A 23,514-nucleotide genomic window follows, 5' to 3' on the forward strand; every position below is an offset into this window, starting at 1 on the left:
GGATGACGATGAAGACGATTGAAGTCTTTACTGTTTTTATAGCTCTTTCTTTGGATGTGAAATTAGGCTGTCGGACTCAAGCAATTCCGTTGAGGTCGTTTTAAAATTGGGCTAGACGTCATGGAAAATGGCTTCCTCTGGATCCGCTGGGTCCCCATCAAATACTGCCTCAGCTCCCCGGCCGGGAGAGGTTTATGTGACCTTCATGAGAGCCACTAGCCAACAGTTGTTGCGGAATCGCCGGCTACCAGACCTACCTGCTGGCCAGCCTCCTCCTGGCAGTCCGGCATCTTGTCGGCTCACTGGTTGCGTGGCTCTCGGGTTCTCTGGTTACCTGACACATCGGGTAGCCGAGTGGCAACGGCCTCCCGCTTTGCAGGACCTTGGCTTATATTGCTGGATCTGTTACCATGATCTTGGTTCAGTCCGGACAAAAGCACACCGGGCTGTCCACTCTTTTCCTTCTTTCAATACGAATGGTCAAACGAGGAAGGAGGAGTTTAAGCCTGGATAGATGGTAGCCACACTCCATGTTTAAAGACTTGACCAACTTGAGCGTAGTATTTAGAGGATAATGCATATCTATATGAGGTAAGAGCGTGTTATAAATCTAAGTAATTTGCATGGTGAGGGAACTTGAAGTGAAGGAATGCTAGAAAACATGACATCTTAAGGGCTAGACATTGGATTCATGCCATATTTATGATAAACTGATAGCCAATAGGCAAGATGCGCTATTGTTTTTACATTTCAAATGGCATCCAGAAAGCTTCGGAATGATATAAATTGTGCTGTTTTGTGGTTAGCTCTTAAAAATTTATTTGAAGTTTCCATATTTGGAAAGTAAACACAGGGAAGGTTCCTGATTTCTGAAAGTTGTTTGGCAAGTGAAGGCTTGAAATATTCTGATATTGCTTTGCTCTTTTTAATTACCAATGCTCAGGCAAAGTGGAGAGTGCTCTGGATGTTCACACGCCCACTCCCAAAAGGAGCTTGATGAATGGAACAAACGACATGAATATTGTTTGGAGGCTCTATACAACTATCAACCACTTCCTTCAGAAGATATGACAGACCAGACGGTCAGATCTTGCTCTATGTCTTATTTGTATGACGAAACAGTGTAACACTGTAATTGAGAACAAGTTTGATGAATAAATACCAAATAAGTAGATGAAATTTACTTACTTACCGTTACCTTGTTCTTAACATGTGCATTCTTAAATTTGCTGTCTCAAATTATCTTGCGCATAAAGAACAATGAAGGTCCAAATAATGCTATATTCTTTATTGCATGGTAATGATTTATGGTCGTTATGGTGAAAACGTTATCTCGATAGGAGTATTTTCGATCCCACTTTAGATACCCAAATTCAATCAGAGGACCACAAATGGTGTCATTTTTTAATATATTACAGAGAAAGAATCTCAGGCTAAAAGGTGGATATTGCTCATCCCACAAGTAAGGGCAGTTGACATACATGCTAGATGACCAGTGTTGTTGTTCTCAGATGCCGCCATGTTGAAGAAACTGTGGAAATAAAAGTTTCTTGTTTTGTTTCTTACAGACAAAGATGAAGACACTAGTTGAAAAGTATGAAGAAGAGAAACAGAAGAATAGTGGAGACATTATGTATGTTGACAAACTCTCGTATTTATCAGCCTTAGATCAGATTATCGCAAAAGGAAGTGAAGGTGCTCTGATATTTGTTGGGAAATACGAGGATGAGTATGTAGCAGTGAAGAGGATTCAGACCATTCAGAGGGAGGAAGATCTATGTAAGATGATGCAAGATGAAGATATGCATAATGTCGTCAAGATGATCTGCATTGGAAAAGATAATTTCTTTTATTATGTGGTCACTCCACTATGTGAGTGTGACTTGGAGTCTTTCATCAAGGCCGGCTCAGCGCCTTCACAGCTCCAACAGATTGAGCTCTGTCTGGACATTCTCAGTGGCTTGAAGAGCTTGCACTCTTTTGGTGTTGTACATCGTGACTTGAAGCCAAGGAATGTCTTAATAAGTAAGTAATATTTTACTGAAAGTTGGTTTACATTATTGTAGTTTAAATTTTTTGTAGGTCTAATGGTTTGGTAAGGGAAGAGATTTTTGTGAAAAAAGGGGGTGGGGGCAGGAGAGGGCATTTACAGGAGCAATGTTATTTTGCATTGAGATTCTGGTTCAACTGTCGTCACATGGCATGTGTGTGTGAGTTACATTGCCTGTCAACACAATAGCTCTAAACGGGGAACCCTGATGGATCTCAAACTTGGCATGTTGATGTCCCACATTGAATTCAAGAAGCATATTGTTAACAGTGAAGGTCAAAGGTCACTAAAAATAGGCAGACTGATATAGGTAAAAACCTTGCACATTATGATATCTCGAAGAAGGGATTTCTATCTTTGTGTGTGAATGCCTGCCCCATGGTGCCATATGTCCTAGTAATTATGGTGGATATGGAAGGTCATCTGAGGTCAAAGTCTGAAAAGCTAAAATTTCAAATATGGTGTCGCTGAAATTGAATTTTATGTACATCTTACAGTTAGTATGTAGAGGCTTCATATTGTAAAGAATCCTGTTGTTTTTTTAGTGCAGGTCAATAATTATCCAAATGCATCAGATGATGAAGTCTGAATACTTTTAAATGTGATATCTTAAAAGGGTAAATTTGGATGTATCTCACATGTAGTATCTGGATGCCCTTTATTCTGCAAATGAACCCTATCATTTTAATGATACAGTAGGTCAATGTTCATTTGAGGTCGTCAGAGTCTGATAACTTTTACCCGGTAGGTAAACTAAATAGAAAAAGCCTTATTGTCTTAATCTCAATTTGGTATATTTATATGGAGATCATGCCATGTAATCATAGTTTCTATCTATATAGCTATCTTCATCAGTATAAAGATTGTTATTGGCAAAGATTACAATAACTGCTAAATTGTGACAAAGTCGTCTAAGAGAGGGGCTTCATTAAGTGTTGACAAAAAAAAAAGGTTCTCAGGTATGTTGGAATCAAGCCAATTCTAGCCAGTTCAAACTTCTCTGCTCTTTTCCACTTCAAACTATTATTAAGTAGTACATACTCATTCTAACTATGTTGTTACTAACTCTGTCTTCATTATCGCACAGACAAGAAAGGAGAGGCACTGTTGACAGATTTTGGGATAAGCAGGATCTGTATTGGGGCATCAACATCTGTTACAGCTCTTGTGGGAAGTCTGCTATGGTTACCATCTGAATGTATTGCTGCAGTCGAAGAAAAACGCTTCTCCAAGGCATCAGATATTCAGGTAAACTAGAATTGTCAATTTGAAGTTCGGTTCCATTTTGTTACAGTAAATAGTATGGCTCTTTCATTATTATAGAAAGCTGTTTTAAAAGTATTTTGTTCAATCATTGAAAATGAAAGACACCAATTTATGAACATTTTGAAGTTAGGTGTGGTGCCCAATATTGTGGGGCATTTGCTATATATATATTAGTCACTACTAACATCCAAAATAGGATGTTGAAATGGATGCTGCAGCCAGGCTGTGTAGAGCTATATTTTGTGCTGTGCAGTTTTCACACACTCCATAAGTATCAAACAATAGGCACTGCTGGTCTGGCAGATGTTTTTTTTATTTTTTTTTATATATATTATCAAGTCTTGCTGCAGGGATTTTTAGCTGCTGACATTGTGCTTTATGTAATACTGGCCTAGAAGGCAGTAACTTTATGAAGCTTTGCTACCACAACTTCGTGTGTGAAAGACTGATTGGCTTGTTACATACACTACACATTGGTGGCTATCCATGACACTTTTGCTCATTTTGGAAGACCATTTCAGATGAACAACCAATCATACTTTACTTGTAGGACTCAACCCACCTCCTCCCAGGCACCAGGTGTCATTGCTTTACTGCCTTTATGCACTTGGCCAGTGCCCAGTTTATGATTATAGTTTTGTATAAAACTAATGGATTTATTTACAATTCTGTGTTCTTTTCTTATAAAGTGTTATTTTTTATTCCTTGCTGAAAGCAACAGGAATCTATGCCATGGTGATGGTACATGTGTGTGATGCCCTTGGCTTGTAAACAAAATAAATCAACAAGAGCCCAAGGGCACTGTGGTTCCTTGCATAGGGGTATATATAACAATACACATAATATTATCATAGCAAGATTGGGTTCAAATAGTCAAGTAATTGTGGTCCTACATGTACCCATAAAGTAACCAGCACTATAGCCAACACTTTTGTGATCACAAATTCTGATCAGAGTTTTGATCGGAAGGCACTTTTGAGATCTGAATATGGCGTCGAAAATGTAAGAAATATAAGGTCACCTACAAGCGGGTCAACAGATATGATAACATTGGTGACCTCAGATTCCAAGTTTAAGATTAGATTACAAGATCAGATCGGATTACAAGATCAGATTACAAGATAACAAGATCAGATTACAAGATCAGATTACAGATTTAATATCAGATTACAAGATTAAGTTTGAAAATGTTCCACTACCCCATTCACAACTTGTCCCAAAATATCAATTGTGTCAGACCTTGGCACTGGGAGTTATTGCATTAAATGTCTTAAAATTAACTTTGAACTTGTATAACTTCACACAAGAAGGTCATCCGGGGGTCAACGCATTGACATTTTTGATTGGTGAGACATGAATATAGCATCAAAACTGTAAAACTTCAAATATTTTTTCTTTGCCCATTTTCTCCACCATAATACTATTTTTTAACATTAATTGACCTTTGGTGACCTTGGATCATATGACCAATAAGTTTGAAAATATTCCCCTATACCATTTGCAAGTTGTCCCAAAATATAAACCGTGTCAAACCTTGGCACTGGGAGTTATTGCACTAAATGTCTGAAAACTAACTTTGACCTTGTATAACTTCACACACAAAAATCACCTGGGGTCAACCTATTGACATTTTTGATTGGTGAGACGTGAATATAGCATCAAAACTAAAAATTCAAACTTTTTTTTCTTTGCCCATTTTCTCTCCCAAAATACTACTTTTTATTACATTAATTGACCTTTGGTGACCTCGGATCACATGACCGTTAAGTTTGATAATATTCCTCTTTCCCTTTTGCAACTTGTCCTAAAATATCAACAGTGTCACACCTTGGCACTGGGAGTTATTGCATTAAATGTCTGAAAATTAACTTCGACCTCATATAACTTTCCACAAAGCTCACCCGGGTGTCAACCTATTTACATTTTTGATCGGAAGGTACCTTTGATATCCAAATCTAGCATCAAAACCAAACATTTTCTTTTTCGCCCCTTTTCTCCCAAAATAAGCAAAAAATTTCTAATGTGACCTTTGACCTTTTGACCTTGGTTTCAGATGTAGTTTGATCTCCTCATTCCAAAAATCAACACGACAAGTCTGTACAGCCATCCTCACTCCGACCGAAAACTTTGACCCCATATAACTTTGCACACGAAGGTCACACCCCTGGGGTCAACCTATTGATATTTATGATCGAAAGGTACCTTGGACATCTGAAAATAGCATCGGAAGTGTAAAAATCCCCAAAACACCTAAAGGTCACCAGAGATCAAATTGAGGTCACCAAGATGCTGGTCGACAATTGGATTACATTGAAGCAACTCCCAACCCTAACGGACAATTTGTTCTCAAGTTATGGCAAAAATACTCTTTTTTAACATTATATGACCTTTGGTGACCACAGATCACATGACCATTAAGTTTCAAAATGTTTCCCTAACCAGTTCACAATTTGTCCCAAAATATAAACCTTGTCGCACATTGGCACTGGGAGTTATTGCAGTTTTAATATTTTGGGTTTTTGGACCATAACTGACCTTTGTGGGCACCAAAAACAATAGGGATCTTCCTCTTACTATGTGCTATCCACCCACCAAGTTTGATCATGATACATCATTTCCTTATTGAAATATCACGTACACAAGCCAAGCGTCACATACACACACACGCCAAGTTGAATGCATAGGTTCCTTGCTTTGCAAAAAGCAAGGAACCAAAAAGGGCATAGTGGTTTAACTTCATACCTATTGAAAGTAGCATAGGTCAATGGTCATTTTCAGTCAGCAGAGGTCAGTCTGCAATTTGAAAACACTCTAACTCAATATATTGACAGTGAGTTGAAGTTCATACTTGGTATGTAGATCCTGAATGATATGTGCAAGATCCTCACCGAAATTGGTGGGGGTCAATTGAGGTCAAAATATGAAACCTTGTAAACACAATAACTTTTGCAGTGAAGCTTGGTTGTGGTTTTAATGTTCCCATTTTACTGCCTATTATGTCATCTTAGAGGCCGCTGCAAGTAGATTTTTTGGGACCATCTTGGCCCCAAAATATTCCGGGTGCATTTTTGGACCGATTGTTTTGGTCTTGGGGCCCAAATTTTCTTTCCACCTCCATTGCATGTTGGAAACATTCTCTAGGACCATTTAGACCCACATTCTGTGGTGTTTCATGTTTTTTGGTGATGCAAATAATATTTTTGTGAACATTTTAGGTGCCAAATTTATTCGGTCCAATTTTTGGGAGAGCCCAAAAGTTTAAAATTGCAATAACTCGACAATGATAAATCAGATTGTATTCCGAACCCAATTTTGGATAGTAGCACTTGGCTCTTGTGTTTGCATTTACTTTACTATTGGAATGACTGACATGCACAACACATATTTTTCCTTTAAGCAAGGAAGCACAGTGCCCATTTGTGCTCCGGTTATGTGATGTTACTAAACAGACTTTGTCAAAATGATATGTGTTTCCGGGTACCTTATTTTATATGTTGCCGCATTATTCAATACATAATCCTCTTCATTTTGGTTTTTACAAGTTCAGGTAACAGGTAAGCTGACCACACATGAAATGTTTAGGCATCGTAACCAATCAAAGTTTGCGTTTACTGGTTAAAATCAAGTTTAAATAAATGAAATAAAAATTTCAATCTGGAGGGCTAAACAAATTTGTTTATTACATAACTACTACAATTAATTTGAATGTTTTTACAGTTGATGCAACTACTAGGATTCTTTTTAATTAGTTTGTATCACAAGACATTATTCAAATGCAATTTGCTCAAAACAAATGAAAAAGAGACAAACAACACAGATTTTAACATAATTAATGTCCACAGACTGCTGGATACCTGGTGTACTACATTTTGTCCAATGGTCATCATCCATTTGAAGCATCAGACCCTAATGACACAGTACTGCTGCAGGATAACATAAAAAAGGGAATGTTCCAACTTCTTCATTTGGGAAATTTTCCAGAAAATTGCAAGTCTTTACTTACCAAAATGCTGGACAAGGAGGTTAAGAACAGACCCGGGATAGAAGATTGTCTCCAGGAAATGAAAGGTGAAATACTTTGAGAAGTAAACAACGCTTTCCAAAATAAACATTAAAAGTGCTGTTTGAACAGAAAAATATCTTGTGCATTTGATACATAGTTGATACACTTCTTTCCCAGTTTCATTTTGAGTTGAAAAACAGAAAAAACAATAACAGCAACAAATGTTTGTACATTTACTGTACATGTTGAACCTCGAAAATATAGGCGATAATGCTACAAGTTTACTGTGATGTTACAATCTGTTCAGCACCTGGAAATTTGATTTGGTATAAAATAGGGTGATAGGGTTAGCATTGCCGATAACAAAATAAAAGGGAAGTGATGGTAAAAGTTCCATTACCAATTCCATTCAATTACCAATTGATTTTGAAGATGGCGTAATTGTCAATTACTGTTTCAGCTGAAATTTTACAATAAAATAATAATAAAAAATATCACCATCAAGAATAAAAGGAAGGGTTATCTGGCTTGCAAAAACTGCTGGTTAAACTCATCAAAATAAATCAGGAAAGACATGAGACAAAAACTTCAAAATAGAAAGAAATTGCAGGAAACATCATTTTTAAGTGTTTGTTAACTTTCTAATCAGGAGTAGAGAAATGGTTTAACCATGAAGATGTATTAGTTCAATGGAAGTGTATGTAATATCCATTCATCCATCACTGTACACACCAATCTACATACATGCCTGCTCCTTTGTCTGTCTATCCATCAACATCCATTTAAAATGCACTTCCTGACAGCTCTTATATCTCAATCCTAAAGGTGTCCAGAGTTGATGCTCATTTCAAGGGTTCTCTCCTGTTCACCTTGAAGTTATTTGTCAGTTGTAATTGGTTAGAAATCTTCTTCTTTTTGTTTCTTAATTGCAGAAGTGAAGAGTTTGCTCATTCAACAATTGAGCGAGGAAGTAAGTATATTTTCAAAATTACTTTGCAACTGTGGTTCAGTTAGTGCAACTTCAGGGCAGCATATTTCAGTAGTCTTTCCATTCTCAGGTAGTGCATCATTCCCTTTACTGTAGTGATGTTTAATTTAGTCCCTAAATGATGCAATCAGATGATTATTTGCATGGGTGCATTAGAGGACTGATGTCACAATTGGACGTGTTTAGGATTACCTAAAAAGGATAATCCAGAAGCAATTTTATTTTTGATCAATGAAAGAAGAACATACATTCTAAAGCATCATGTAATTGCAAAGAAAACTGGATGAAAACTTTAAAGACAAAACAAAATAAAACAATTTTTCAGAGTGCATCCAATAGTGATCTGAACCGCCCATACATTTGATCCCTGGTACCCCGATTACTAATTCTGCCGGTGTTCTACTTTTGAGCTGCCCAAGAATACATAGGTCAAATTCCGATGCATTGAAAATGTGAAAGTATGCAATGCAGAGAGATTGCTTAGGCTCTACAGTACAGTGTGCACATGTGAAAGCAGTTGATCAACAAATTTCAAGCGAGAATACAGTAGTAAACAATTTTCACCAAATTTTACGCTTCATCACAAGATAGAGGGAATATTAGCAAATGAAGAGCTTATGGGGAAGATACACATGGATTTTTTCCCTCCATTTTATTACTTTGAATGAAAATGTTAACTGAAAATGGAGAACAGTTTTTTCGATTTTTACCAATTTCCAGACTCCAGTACAGAAAGATGTATGGTTTATAATGTACAAAGATATTTATTCTTAAATGTATCCATAAAGATTAAAGTACTCTTTGCAAGTTATAATTTTGTGCCTTGTTCTTAACTGAATCGATTAGCAGATCTATGATAAGATATGTTATTAACCTCTTCCATGTAGATACAGCCTTCATTGCCAGGTGTTGAAGTCCTGTGTGGTGAATCGTCTATTGACATGACAAAAGACAGGAACTCTAAACAAACATGGTCTTTTCGTGTGAAGAGTGGAAACAGGGTGAGAATTAAAACCTTCGGATTAGTCTTACCCCATTGTTGAGTTTAAAGTTTAATTTATTTTCAAAATTTAACTTAAAAAATACTATAACTTATGAAACCATTTTGCCCTGTTCATCATGTCAACAGTAAACAATTGTAATCCACCTTAGTACATGAGTACAATGACACCAATACCTGCTTTACTATCTCTACAAAAATGAAACCAATAATATCCCTATTTAGCACTTTCATCCCATTTTGGTCATGGTAACAACTACCCCTTTTCAATCTTTATTCATATCCATTCATTTGGAATGATGCTGGGCTGCTTGCATATACCAAGGGTGGTGACTGTCATATTGTCAGGTGATCAATGTTGCATATATAAACAAACCAGTGCACAAGTGTGAAGGGTGTGGCTCCACTTTGGCCCATATTTTTACATTCAGTTGGGGAAGAATAAGTTCATTCTTGTAGGCCCAGGACAATCTCAGACACTATCCTAGGGAAATGGACAAACCCTGATTAATCTCACAAAGAAAAATTGCAAGAGTGTTTAGTAGCACAGCCTTGTGTTAAGACCTACTTATAACATACCTAATATTTAGTCTACACTTCGTAGAATGCACCATGTCATTTCAATAGACAAACTTTTTCAAGGAGAGGAACCCAATATCCCACTTGATGGGAGCTGGCTTTGACAGCCCCAGGACCCACACCCACTGTTTTAAGTTATTGATCCACCTCTGGCCCTTCCATAAAGACACATGCCCTTCCCTAAAGCAGTCCTATTTAGACCCACCCAGCCTGCAAAATGTGGTAATTAATAACTTTCTGGTTATGAAAATTTATAGGTGAAATTTTGTGTGTACATTGTATCCTACATTGTAAACATGATACTGTATCCTACATTGTAAACAAGATACTCAAGAACAACTGGTAGCATTGATAAATCTGATGGTTGGCACGAAGCTTCCTTATAATGAATGAAAGGTTGCTTTTGTTTTTGGTTGGGGTCAAAGGTTACGGCAAAGTGTGAAAGACTCAAAAGCCCTAGATCTGAAGAACCGTAACCCAGACAAAGTTTGTAAATGCATTCTACATTTTATCTCAGGATGTACAAACTATTTAGGTTCTTATGCAGGTCGAAGATCTTAGAGGTCAATGGAAGTTGAAAGTTGAAAACCTTAAGAAGTGGAGTGTTAACAGAAGTGATATGAGACCTATGGGGTCCCTATAAAAGATGGAAAAATGTGAAAATCTTTCAAGCTCTCTATCTGGTGAAATGTAACTTTGAGAGGGCTTTTATGTACAAGGTCCATGTTCTAATGATTGTCAAATGTCCAAATAGTTTTACAAAGGTCAATCTTTGCAGATCTACTGTAAACCACTTCCTAGAGTGACAGTTTTTTTGCAGTTGGAATATTTTTCTATCAGATAATACTACAATGTCTGCCACAGGAATATCCCTTAAATTGCAAACTGGTTCTTATATTATATGTCAAGTAACTATTACAGGGTTTTCAACTCTATTATATTTCAGAATTTGAAAAATATATCCTTCCGTCATAATGACAGTAGAGAGCTGTTTTTCTTTCCCTCACCTGAGAATCAACCATGTCCCAAGGAGCTCTTTGCAAAAGATATGAAGACAGATTCAGAGGGGTATGCTTGCTTTGAGGTACATTTCCAGGCCAAGGAAGATAGTGGGCTATTTGATGAGCAGGTGATCTTTGACTTTGGAGAGAAACCCTTCTTATGCCAGCAGCTCCTGGTTTGGATCGACCCTAAGTCTCCTACTCAGTAGGAAATCTGACCCAATGACCCTCTATTAACACAAAATAAAAGGGTGAATACAATTACTCAGACAGTGTAATGAAGATAGAAAATAGATGAAATATGAAACTTTTGGGTCTATAGGTTCTGTAACCTCATCTTCCTTTGTTTCAAAGTATTTGCAAGTGATGTACAATAATGAAATTTATCTATGAGGCATCAAATAAATATGGATAATTTAGTTTTATATCATAATTATGTACAGTAATGTAAAATTATGATAAATTTTGAAATTTTTTGTCTGATGTTGAGATATAATGAAATATTACTGAAATTGCCGACCAAACACAAGCAGCTGGTTTTGAATATGCAAATAAGGTTAGGGTTTTTATATCATAATTATGTTAATATGATTATTATTTTATATCAGATTTATGTTAATTTAAATTTGATGAAATTTAAACAGATGTCAAATGTCTTTCTTTTACTGTTCAAAGCAACAAGCAGTTGTAATGTCTTCATGATAATGTGTGCATATCTTTGTTGTTAACATTCCCATCTAAAGTTTTGAAATAGTTTTTTTCCCTACTTTTTGGCAAATTTAGAAGCACAGCTGATGGCCATGATTTTGACGAAAATTACTTTTAATATCATTAGGTACCATACTTCTCAAACAGTATGCAGGAACCTGAGTGTCACTAAAATAGATTAAACAATCTTGCCTTACAGTGGGTTGTTCGATTGTTTGTTTCTTTGAGTTGATAATTAATGAACGTCTCTGATATTGTAATTTGGATACTGCGCAAACAAGTTTAAAGATTTGCATTGACATCATTACTTAACCCCTCAAAGCAAATGCACACTCACTTCTACAATGTCTAGATCACCAGGTAGCCATTAGGCACAGTATATTGCTCTCTCAGTTACTGACATTATGGTCTACCACCCTCCTCCTCAGTGTAATGTAGTAAAGATGAAGTAGTATACCGCCACTTTTCTGCTATTAACTATATAGACAGAATTGGACAAAAACGGACAGTTTAAAGATTAGAATATAGTCCCAGGAGCATGATAACACACGTCTCTTGTTTGATCTCTGCATCTTTGTTCATTCTTTATTAGTACCCTTACCTAACACCGAAGGATATCACACTCAGTATACCTAGTACAATATTAAGGAAAATATTTTAATGCACATTTATCTGAAATATGTATCTTTATCTGACATTTATACTCAGCTATAGCCACTTTGAAGAAATAAAATATTATCAAGTAGTGTGAAATTTTTATTTAATAATAATTTTTTATTTTTTAATCTCCTCCTAAAAGAAAATGTCTTTCTCTCTGATAATGGATTTACCCCCCCCCCCCCAAAAAAAATAGTACTTATAATTGGTAAGGCACCAACTCTAAGATAGCAGAAAACTACTTTTAATCTCATTAGGTACTAGTTTTCTCAAACTAGTGTCTAATTACCGACGGTAGCAAGCTGTGTGTGCATTTTCTGGGATCGATAGTGATGTCTAACACTTCTGTTACACCTCATTGGAGACTAGGTCAGATTACCGGCATGAGACGTTTCTTTGTGTGCGAGTCTTCACACCCTTTATTGATGGCACATTTATCTGAAATATATATCTTTATCTGACATTTATACTCAGCTATAGCCACTTTGAAGACAACGAAATATTATCAAGTAGTGTGAAATTTTTATTTAATCATAATTTTTTTATGACAATGCCATTAAATAATCTACTTGCCTTTAAAAAACAACATATCTTCCTCTATGATAATGGATTTACCCCCAAAAATAGTTATAATTGGTAAGGTACCGACTCTAAGATAGCAGAGAAGGGCTAGTTTGACATGAATCAATTGTAGCCACTACCGACGTTATTGGCCAGCAATAATTGCTGTGATTATCAAGTCCCAAGCCCATTCGATAACACCATACAAGAATGTTATGTAAGACAAGTGGATTTTAACTTAGTCCAAATTTTGAAGGATATTTTTGTAAGGTGACTTAAAGTGCCTTTAAGAAAGTACATGACTAATAATGGTAAAGTACTTTTTATATGTTTGGTATATTGAATAAAGTTGTCATACGTCTTCCCCACTTTTGCTTGCCACCTGTTTGTTGTTTTTGTTTTCTGTTTGCTATAGATCAGCTTAAAGGGGACAATCACTGGACATAAATAACTCAAGCACTACAGTTGCAAAAATCACTGGAAAAAGAGAAGAAAATAACTTCTTCAAACTTGAACTACTGATGACCAATGTATCAATTTTAGACACTACTTTCCTAATTGGCAATATTTTTGACTCCTAGGCCACTATATAAAACTTATATACAACAATATGTTGGGAAAGGTCATTAACATAGTCAACAATTAAAGCACAAGTGTTCCTACCACTGACGAGGCACTCTCAAGACACCAGCAATTATATTGGTTCTCAGCATACAGGGGCTGACTGGAATAAAACCTGACACCGGGAATTATCATCATGTTGGGCCCCCAATATATCAACATCCACCTCGCAAAAGAGCTTTCCATATAGAGAAAACGTGGAACAATAAAGTCATTAACAGGAATATGCTTAGTACAGCATATGACACTAATGAGAAGTATAAGAAGCCTACCCAAACCACATGCCTTTGAAAAGAGGAAAATGAACATTAGCTTTGTTCAAGACATGATTGAAAAGGCCCCTACATTTGGGCCCAATATTGGCAAATATTTGTGTCTGATGCTAGGCATAAGTGTTATTGCAGTGGACCTCTACATCAGTTTTCACAATTTCAATTTGAACTAACCTTAAACCTTGTGCACTGACTTCTCAACTGTGTATGAGTATTATGGAAACAGCATAGGTGGAAACCCTGGGAAATTTCCCGGTGGGCCAGTCTGCCCCTGACAGCACATGAGTGCTCTTGGATGTTGCAGGTTGTTTTTTAAGTTATGAGCTATTTCAAAATAGGGAATGAAATATAAATTGCATTTGTAATAGAAAAGATTTGTGATTCAACTGCAAGACAAAACAAATGCTAATGAAGCAACTGGACACTGTAACACTTTTGCGAAAAATAGAATACCACCAGTTGACATAGAATATTGTAATGCCAACCGCGGAAAACTTAAAGCAACCTTCAACCTGTACAGCAATGATGAAGACGGAAGATTAATTCCGTTTGTTCATTTGATTAATGATTTGTATACTGATATGTTGATTGATTAGATGATCCAAACAAAACACAATTTGAGGTACAATGACAGACTCAAAGAAATATAAACCAAATTAAAAAAACAGTGAAGAATTCTGTCGTGTGGCTATTACTTTGCTGTAGCTACAATTATGTACACTGTAGTTTTTAAGTATTATATTACCAGGCGCGTAGCCAAGGGGGGGGGGGGCAAAGGGGAAACCGAGCCCCCCTTGAGCATATTTTTTGTACGTTTTTATGAAATTGCTAAGTAATTTCAAAAAGAAAATGCTTAGATGCAACTTGCAAGGCCTGGGAAGTGCCATTTCAAGCGATCTGGGAGGCATTTTCGGCCAAAATTTTATTGTTACGCTTTGGCCAACTCATGGTGGCGCTTCGCTTAGATAGTTTCCAATGCCGAATCTACGGCTCTGATAATTTGCCTACAAGTTCGCCCCTCCCTTGGCAAATTCCTGGCTAGGTGCATGTTTATGAACCTGCGTCATGGGTTGGGGCTATTGGGGCTGCAGAAAGAAGACCGAGAGCATATGAGTCGAACAGCTCAATTGGCAGATAAAGAAAGCAAATTTGTTCAACTGGCAGTTTTCAAAAGCACAATTAAAACCACATCAATGATCCTGGAAAATTGATCTAGGGGAATCCCCTAATTATGTGACAGAATCGGTGGTGCCCTTGAACAACGTTGATAACCACAATACTCATGCTGTGACTGATTGCACGTTAGGTCTGGGCCTAAGCTAGACAGTAACGAAACCGTGAGCCTAGCTTAACAGTATAAATTCACTGCCGTACACCTACGTGATAAACATTTAAAGAAATACACTAACTACCGTACAGTACTTGACTTACACACTCGCTGACCTAACATACTATATTATGCGTTACACAAGTTGTAACATATTTTTATCTTGTAGAATCCGGTCGTTTGCCTTAAAATCATCAACCATGACTTGGTCAAATCAAATCTAGAGATGTTTTAATACAACCGTTTGAATTTATGGTTTATAACGTTAACTATTTCATGTAAACTCACTTGTAGAAAGGATACCGAGAACATAGGAGTCGAACAGCTCAATTGGCAGATATAGCAAGCGCGCGTGCACGACGTACGTACGTTCCTACGCAGACCTACTAGTACTAAGGCACGTACGCATGTACACATATAGAGCGCGTTTCGGTGCTAGTAATATATATGGAACGCCAAATTGATATATTTTGTAGGGGTACCTATTTTTCCGTGCAACAATCCTAGCACAAGTTTAAGGTCCACACAGTTTATAATTATACGTAGGCCTACTTGGCTAAAACTTCGGATCACTTCAAACAAGACTAAACGCCCAATTATCCAAAAATTGTCCAGACTTGTATTAAAATATTAACAATGTTATAATAAATATGACAGCAATGATTAGCAAGCAGAAACTTGACTATTCATAATCACGTAAAGCAGCTTTGGCTTTCTTGGCATTAGCAATTCAATTACCCTCGGTCATATCTATAGGCGCTATAAATATACACAAATGTTACGCTGTGGCTTGTAATACGTTGTTAAATTAAATTAGTGTAACCTTGTGGTAGAGATTAACACAAGTAAACATTAAGTACAAGTTTATTAGTCGACATCACAGCATACTCCTTCGACTGCGTTAACGGTACACAGAATTCTACATTCTCTTCATCTTATAGTATTTAACTCATTTTACCCTAAATGAAACAAAATATGTAACAAAGCTTAAGTAATTAGTGATTGTTACGATTATCGTTAAAATAATTTACAGAAAGTAAACAATTTCTGTACAAGAACCGCCGTTATTTCAATTCTGTCTAGTGCAAAGCTACCATCAATCTCTCCGCCTGTTCACTGGCGGATCCAATGGGGGCCAAGGGGGGCCATGCCCCCCCCCCACCCCAAAGGTGAGCCAAAAAGTGTTTCCGAACATCCGCTAAATCATATGATTGGAAATTTAAAAAAATCGAGAGGAATAGCAGTGGTAGACTAGTCTAAACCTTTTCGTTTTCTGGTTTAAAATTAAATGCAGAGCTCCCAACTGACCCGCAATTCGCGGGAATTAGACCCGCATTCTAACACCCAAACCCGCTGACCCGCACAAGCGTCCGGAAAAACCGCATTGTAATTGTCAAGTATACATAAAAAATTTGCATCAAATTTTGACTAGCATCCATCATTTCTTTAGCATTTAGCATTATAGAGTATAAAACCTCCTTTACAGCATCATTTGAACCTCAAATTAGCCTATATTTCTTTTCATTGGGGCGAGCAGCGAACATTTTCATGCCACGGGAAAGAATGAATTATCACCTACTATTCAATTTATTGATGTTACACAAAAAAAAAATGCATATTTCTCAGAAATTTTGGGTGACAAAAGCCTTTCTAAGTGCCACCATTTTACATGTAGGCATCACCAGGATTCCAAAAAATCAAAAGGGGAGGGGGACACCCCCTCCCCTTATACCCCTCCCCCAGGACGGCGGTTCGTGGCATGGACCAGCATTTGCCTTCTCAAGAGTTGGGAGCTATGTAAATGTATGAGCATGAGGATTTACAGTTTAACACCATTTTGCAGTTACAGGCTGGTTGTAAGAAATTTATAACCTATGAGAAATAAAATTTCTTGAGAAAGATGATCCCAACTTTGTTTTATAAATATTTTAGAAAATTACACCTGGGAAACATTTTTTTTAGAAGTAAATTAACATCACCATTGTACACTTTTGGCGCACCAAATTGCATCTGAGGGCATTCAGCAATAGAAAATTTTCCTTAGACCCCTCCACCATATCACTCTAATGCCACTTTGGCCCCTCCGAAACAAAGGCCCTGGATCCGCCAGTGCGCCTGTTATGCTCAACTCTGTAAAACAACTTTGTAAAGCGACAAGCAGTGGCGTGACAAGTTCAAATTATGAGCGCTGATTGGTCAACATACCAATCTCCCGAGTGTCGCGCTTACTTGCTATTGGCTGCCTCCGTCTGCAACTAGTACTACTGCATGCAACAAGGCTTCAATTTCAATTTGCACCGCTCTCCGAGCTAAGAAAAGAAATCCTCAACAATAATTTCAAGCGATGCAGTTTTTGTTATAACATAGCCTACTTATTGTGAAAGGAATCATTTCATTACTTGTGACAAACAGGAGCAAGACCGACATACATATCATTTATGCAGGCTGAATATCTTCTCTGTTGATATGCCCTAAAATCAGAAAAGAAAAGATAAACATACTTTATGTATCAAGTGATTAGCCCTCATAGCGAACAGAAGTTAAATCGTAGCCTACCGCTCAGGGACTTACTTTCTTAAGTTTAACCAATAATACATGTTCAGAGGACAGCTTAATTTACACCCACAATCTATATCCAAAACCCATGAAAACAATATAGTGTTGTTTTCAAGTACAAATGTAATGTATACTCTTGGCCCACAGATAAAGCAACCTACATTCTTATTCATTAGCCCAAATGCAGCTGAACTTGGTTCGGAAGAAAAAAGGTCCCCCATCCCAAACAGGCTAAATAAACCTGGTACTGACTTATGTGGGCAAGGGCAAGGCCACCTAAGGGATAACATTGTAACAAATTTTCATGATCTTACTTGTCAAAGGGTTTGATTGCGGCAACAATACCCATGCATCAGGCGCGGTTGCAAGGATATCATTCCTTTTATTTTGTAGCCTTTAAAACACTTGATAAAAATACAAACAAAAGGATTTCTCCTGTTGGATTTTTCCCCCTCCCGCAAGTATGGCCATAGCTAGGTACATTGTCAAATCAGAAGAAATCGACTGCCCCATTACGGCGTCTTGTTTTGAAATTGCCGGCCGTATCTTGATAGCACCGTGAAATATCCGCAGTATTCACCTTGCAAAAAATATGCAATTTGTCTTCTGTTGTCAATTCCGTTATCAAGTTTGGAAAGGCTCGTTAAGTCTCTTTCTGAAGGAGCCATGGCCTTGGCCATTAATACGACCCTCTTCTTTCTGCGCCGTGGCCTTCGTCTTTTCATCAGGAGAAGCACGAATTGCGATGATGCTACAGCCTCCATGTCACACATATTTATCGCATACGACTGTCGTGTCGTGTAAAGACAAGTTATTCAAATGGAACAACTTTCTAACTGTGCGTGATAAATCGTGCGCGACTCAGGCAGGGACGTCGCTAGAGTGAGGGGGTGTCTCACCCCCCCCCCCAATCTTGTTAAAAATAGGAACGATAGTTGGAAAATTTGAGTGCGAAGGTCGGAATTTCCGACTGTCGCCAGCTTCAATTCGGAATTTCCGACTGTCGCACTCTAATTTTTCTGACTGTCGCACTCTTATTTTCATGTTCTTGTTATTTGTGAGTGGCATAAAATTTTCGATCAAAATTGACCTTTAATCAGTCATATTTACCACGTTTTCCTCGTCACATTGAGAAATTGTATCTCGCGATCCTTATACTCCACCATACAAAACTTCGTATATGATTTTGAATACTCTAAAAAAAATACGTTCGCCAGCTTCAACTCGGATCATTTATGTATTAATGTTGCTATTGGGTGGTTCGACCCTGTTCGCTAGCTTCAAGTTAGTTCAGGATATACCCGGCACGTAGCCAGGGGCAGCAGGGGAGCGACTGCTCCCCCCTTTTGAGTGTCGACAAAAAATGTTTAAAACTGTTGTTTTTTAGCATGGTATTTTGTCAGTGCTCTTTTGATCTTGAATACTTTTCGGCTCCGTTAACTCGATTATAATCGTAATAACATTCAGGCCTGCTGATTCAACTACTTACCTAGTTTGGCAGATGGCAGATGCTAAATTTAGCCTATAGCCTTTTTCGAAACTACAGTTGGCCACTGCGTAATAAAATACATATCTACCTAACCTCACTCGATGGAATGTCACGAATCGTGTGCACAACGACGACGACAACGTGCGTTCTCATCCTTTCTATGATTCGTCATAAGTTGTTGCACGAACAGCATGTTATGAAGCTAAGCAAGCAATCGTACGTGTTACGCACTTCCTGTAAATAATTATTACACTGCTAATACACGGCGATAACGATATATATATTTTTTTTAGGCCACTGCAAATCTGGCTGTCTTACAAAATATGAAAGTTTATATTGTCCATCAGTTAAGTTCGTCAAATGTATTGAAGTCCAGACATTGGACAATAAACAAGAATCATCCTTCTGGAAATTTTTTAAAAGAGCACTATGTTTGTCTTTCTGATATATTATATAAAAGGACACCCTCTCCCCTTACACCCCTCCCCCATATCAATCGCAAAAGGTGTTCCCCCTTTCAAATTCCTGGCTACGTCGTTGGGATATATACATTGTCTCTATGGTATACAATAAAAACACTCAATGCTCATCTACGGAAGTTTAAAAAGGCCATCAACATAAGCAAAAACTTTGCCCCATAAGGTACAAATGTATCGAAAAAAGTGCGGAACAAAAGTGCAGTCGCGAAAGATGGGGTGTCTGACTGACACTGACCGTATCATTGACGATTAGTGCGGGGGGGGGGGGGGGGGTAAAAGGCAGCAGTAGGAATTTTCTGGCTCCAAAACCCATCCAGTTGGAATTTCAGCCACTACACCCCCCCCCCCCCCAATCATCAGGCCTTAGCTACGTCCCTGGACTCGGGAAACCTCATTTACTCGCTGCGCGATTCCTGGCGTCTTGTAATATGCTCTACTTTTATCGTCAAGTTGCTCACGATTCATTTCCTGCGAAAAGTCCATTCACACGCCACGAATTCGTCGCGCACGTCTGTCGTGCACGACAAATTGTGAGGAAAGGACCACAACATATGATGATGTAACTGATGATCTAATTTTGTACGATCATGTACTAAAAAGTTACGATCATGTACTAGAAATACACGATCATGTACAGAAACTTTACGATCATGTTCTAAGCATATACGATCATGTTTTGTACTACAAACGTCTACAAAAGATTTGGGTCTCCAAAGGCATCTGTAAAAATAAGGCTATACAAAACACTGGTACTACCGGTCCTACTATATGAATGCGAGACCTGGAAAATGAATAAGGGGGATGAAAAGAAAAGTGATATTTTTCACAACAAATGCCTCAGGAGAGTGCTAGGGATACGATGGCAAGAACGGGTCAGCACAAAGGAACTGCTAAAGAGAGCAAAAATGGGACCACTAAGCATCGAAATTAAGAATAGAAGATGGAAATTCATTGGGCATATATTGCGCCAAAACCCTAACAACGACAGCAACATCAGCATGACTTGGGCACCAGAGGGCAGGAGAAAGAGAGGGCGACCAAAAACAACATGGCGCAGGACAGTAGACAAAGAAAGAGAGGGGCTGGTTCGCCATCCTGGAATGAGGCCAGAAACGCAGTTGCCGACCGAGATAAACGGAGACGATCTCTGGAGGCCTTATTTGCCTCTAGGCAAGAAGAACACAGATGATGATGACTACAAACGTACGATGTACTACATTATTCATTTAAAGTGAGTTATAATACCGCACATAGAGTGCTACTGCTAGCTTAGCCCTAGGCTAGGCTCAAACTCAAAGACCCATATCTCTCGTGCACAAAATAACTTCATGGCCCAGGTCACTTTATTCTCTATTAAGGTCCATTGGTGCCAATTGTGCCATATACATCAATCGCGCTGACCAGTACTGTATATTTCTGGCAGATTCAGAGTGAGACTAATAGAAAGGGGCTTAATAATAATTAAAACTATGTTGGCCTAAGGCTATAGTTTAGCCTTTAAGTCGCTCAGATAAAACTATAGTTCATCAAATGTCAAAAATATCCTTATTGGTATAAATGCCTCTGTAGTTGTAACAAAAAAATGACGTCATGCAGATTGCTTCTACTAGTAGTAGGCTACTAACTTGTTGTTAAAGTAGACTCTGTACTGTGCGTAGGCATTAGCTTAGGCCGTTATGCGCCCTAGGCTAGTTATCAAGGGCGGCGGAACCGGGGAGGCACAGGGGGCACGTGCCCCCCCCCCCCCCACTTTTCCTCAGGTTAAAAATGTGCCCTTTTTCTACATAAAAATTGAGGTGTCTCAAGTAAGCAGCCAGGGAACCAGAATGAACACTAGGGAAGGGCCGTTTCCGGCCATCTGAGGGGTTTGTAAAACCACAAATTTTCTTGTACGCTCCGCGCCAACCGATGGTGGCGCTCCGCTCAGATAGTCGCGCATACAACTTTGCAAATCCTGGCTACGCCCCTGACTTTTAATGAATTTCTGTGGGTCAAACTCAAAGCTATTTCGAATGGAAAAAATTTGTTAAGATATTAACAAGAATAAACTCTAATTCGGAAGATTCCTACTTCAGCAACTAGCATGATTTCAACTCATTTTGTCTCAAAAGAAAACTTGTTCCTTGTTTCCCATTTTGCACATTGGATATTGCAGTGCTAGTATGCATATTTACCTTGAAGGGGGGGGGGCGGCGTTGATGGAGTGATGTGTATACGCAAATGAGAGTTATAAAGGGTACTAAATATAAGGCTGCATCAGTCCAATCGAATTTCTGCAAAGTGCCCTTTGATGTCGGTGCCCCCCCCCCCCCCCCAGATTAAAAGTGCTTCCGCCGCCCTTGCTAGTTATGCTATGCTCACCAGTTACAACTGAAGTAACATCCTTCTTCCTAATTCCCAAGGATGACCTAATGCGTTTCAAAGTTGTTACGCATATATCGAGCATATCTGCCATTTCCTCTTTAGTAAAGCCCATTTTAACAACTCCTCTAATCGTTTTTCTGTAGCATCTTGGGAATCCGTTTCTTATAGCAAGTAGTAGTAAATTGTTTTATTTTAAAAATCCCGCGTAGGCTAAGTTAGGTAGGCCTATATACTAAAGTATAGGCTAGCCCTATCGTTACATGTATTATTATTTCGACGAAAGTATATATGACTACGTACGTCGAGACTAACCTTAGTACCACGGAGCAAAATAATAGCGACCCCGTGTATTCATCCAATATAAGCACCGCCCCAATAGACACTTACATATTGATATTCATTCGCGTATTCAAGCGACAATACTGGATGATCATACGTCACTTTTTTGGTAAATTACGCTTTTTTATCATCATCACAAGTTTTCAGTACATGATCGTATATGTTTTAATGTACATCTTAAGTTTTTAGTACATCATCGCATGCTTTGATGTACATCTTAAATTTGAGTACATAATCGTAAATTTTTGGTACATGATCGTAAGTTTTTTAGTACCTGAACGTATAAAATGAGATCATCATATGTTGTGGTCCTTTTCGCGTTCCATACTAATGTGTACTACTATGGACAACGAACTAAAACTTTCTGTTGGATAATTAGTTATTCGTGAAATTTCCTGTGATAAAGAAATCTGTTGAAACCAGAATATTTGTATATGGATGTTTGTCAATAATTTTTGTTATTTCATTTTCACATCCTATCAAAAGTGAGAATAATGCAATTACCGTAATCTCGAGCATTTGCTGCTCAACCTTGAGAAACCCTATCACTGTTAAATGCATATCTTCATGAGTGCCTCCGAACACAAGACTACAAAATTCCCATTGTTTATGAGCAAAATACCCGAAACTATTCTCTCATAATGACAATACCAGCGCCGTTGGAGCAGGAGGTCGGAGGCGAATAGGAATCGATGATTTCATAACTCTATCGATCATCATACATAACTTTGCGCTGTCTTTTCTAGTCAGTTTTGCCTACCAACTGAGGCGGGCCCTTTTCCCGATGTATCACGTGACTCTCGTTTAAGCGTTTCATCCAAACACACAGTAAATCAACAGAGTGACGATCTTTCCGAAGGTGAAATAGTTTATCTTTGACGATACTCTCACATGCATGGATTTTCGAATGGCTCAAGAAAACAACGGATGATGAACTCAGCTCTCTTGTGATTGGCTGAATAGCATCGCTCGTGTCTATGCAAATTACGGATTTTTGAGAGCATGGTAAATAAAAAACTACGAGCTAGGCGCACAGAAATGATTAATTTCTGTGGCTAGTTGCCACAGAAATTAATTTCTGTGCTATAATTTGAATAACAAATAAATTTCGTTACAATATGAAGCCAGTAGCGGAGGTGGACTGTGATGTGACGTCATAAGTCTAATTGTCATATAACCAATCACACTGTTATATTATATGCCAATCAGATAAGATGCTGGTTAGCCAATTACATCCCATGTATGTAATTATAA

General features: G+C 38.0%; 1 protein-coding gene across 25 annotated transcripts in view; it reads left to right on the top strand.

The window, feature by feature from the left end:
* Positions 1-23,514, top strand: part of LOC139983324 (uncharacterized) — a 160,919-nt gene that overhangs the window by 49,310 nt on the left and 88,095 nt on the right. Inside the window, exons 11-17 of one of the 25 annotated variants that reach the window (XM_071996817.1) lie at positions 944-1,082; positions 1,569-2,025; positions 3,138-3,298; positions 7,159-7,384; positions 8,252-8,289; positions 9,195-9,308; positions 10,833-13,181. The exons of the other annotated variants lie outside the window; for them this stretch is intronic. Coding sequence (XP_071852918.1) covers positions 944-1,082; positions 1,569-2,025; positions 3,138-3,298; positions 7,159-7,384; positions 8,252-8,289; positions 9,195-9,308; positions 10,833-11,096 — 1,399 coding nt within the window. The 3' untranslated portion in view covers positions 11,097-13,181. Of the gene's footprint in view, positions 1-943; positions 1,083-1,568; positions 2,026-3,137; positions 3,299-7,158; positions 7,385-8,251; positions 8,290-9,194; positions 9,309-10,832; positions 13,182-23,514 lie in introns of those variants that run through there. 25 annotated transcript variants of the gene reach the window in all.

Source organism: Apostichopus japonicus, chromosome 16 (assembly GCF_037975245.1).
Source record: "Apostichopus japonicus isolate 1M-3 chromosome 16, ASM3797524v1, whole genome shotgun sequence".
Taxonomy (NCBI): Eukaryota; Metazoa; Echinodermata; class Holothuroidea; order Aspidochirotida; family Stichopodidae; genus Apostichopus; species Apostichopus japonicus.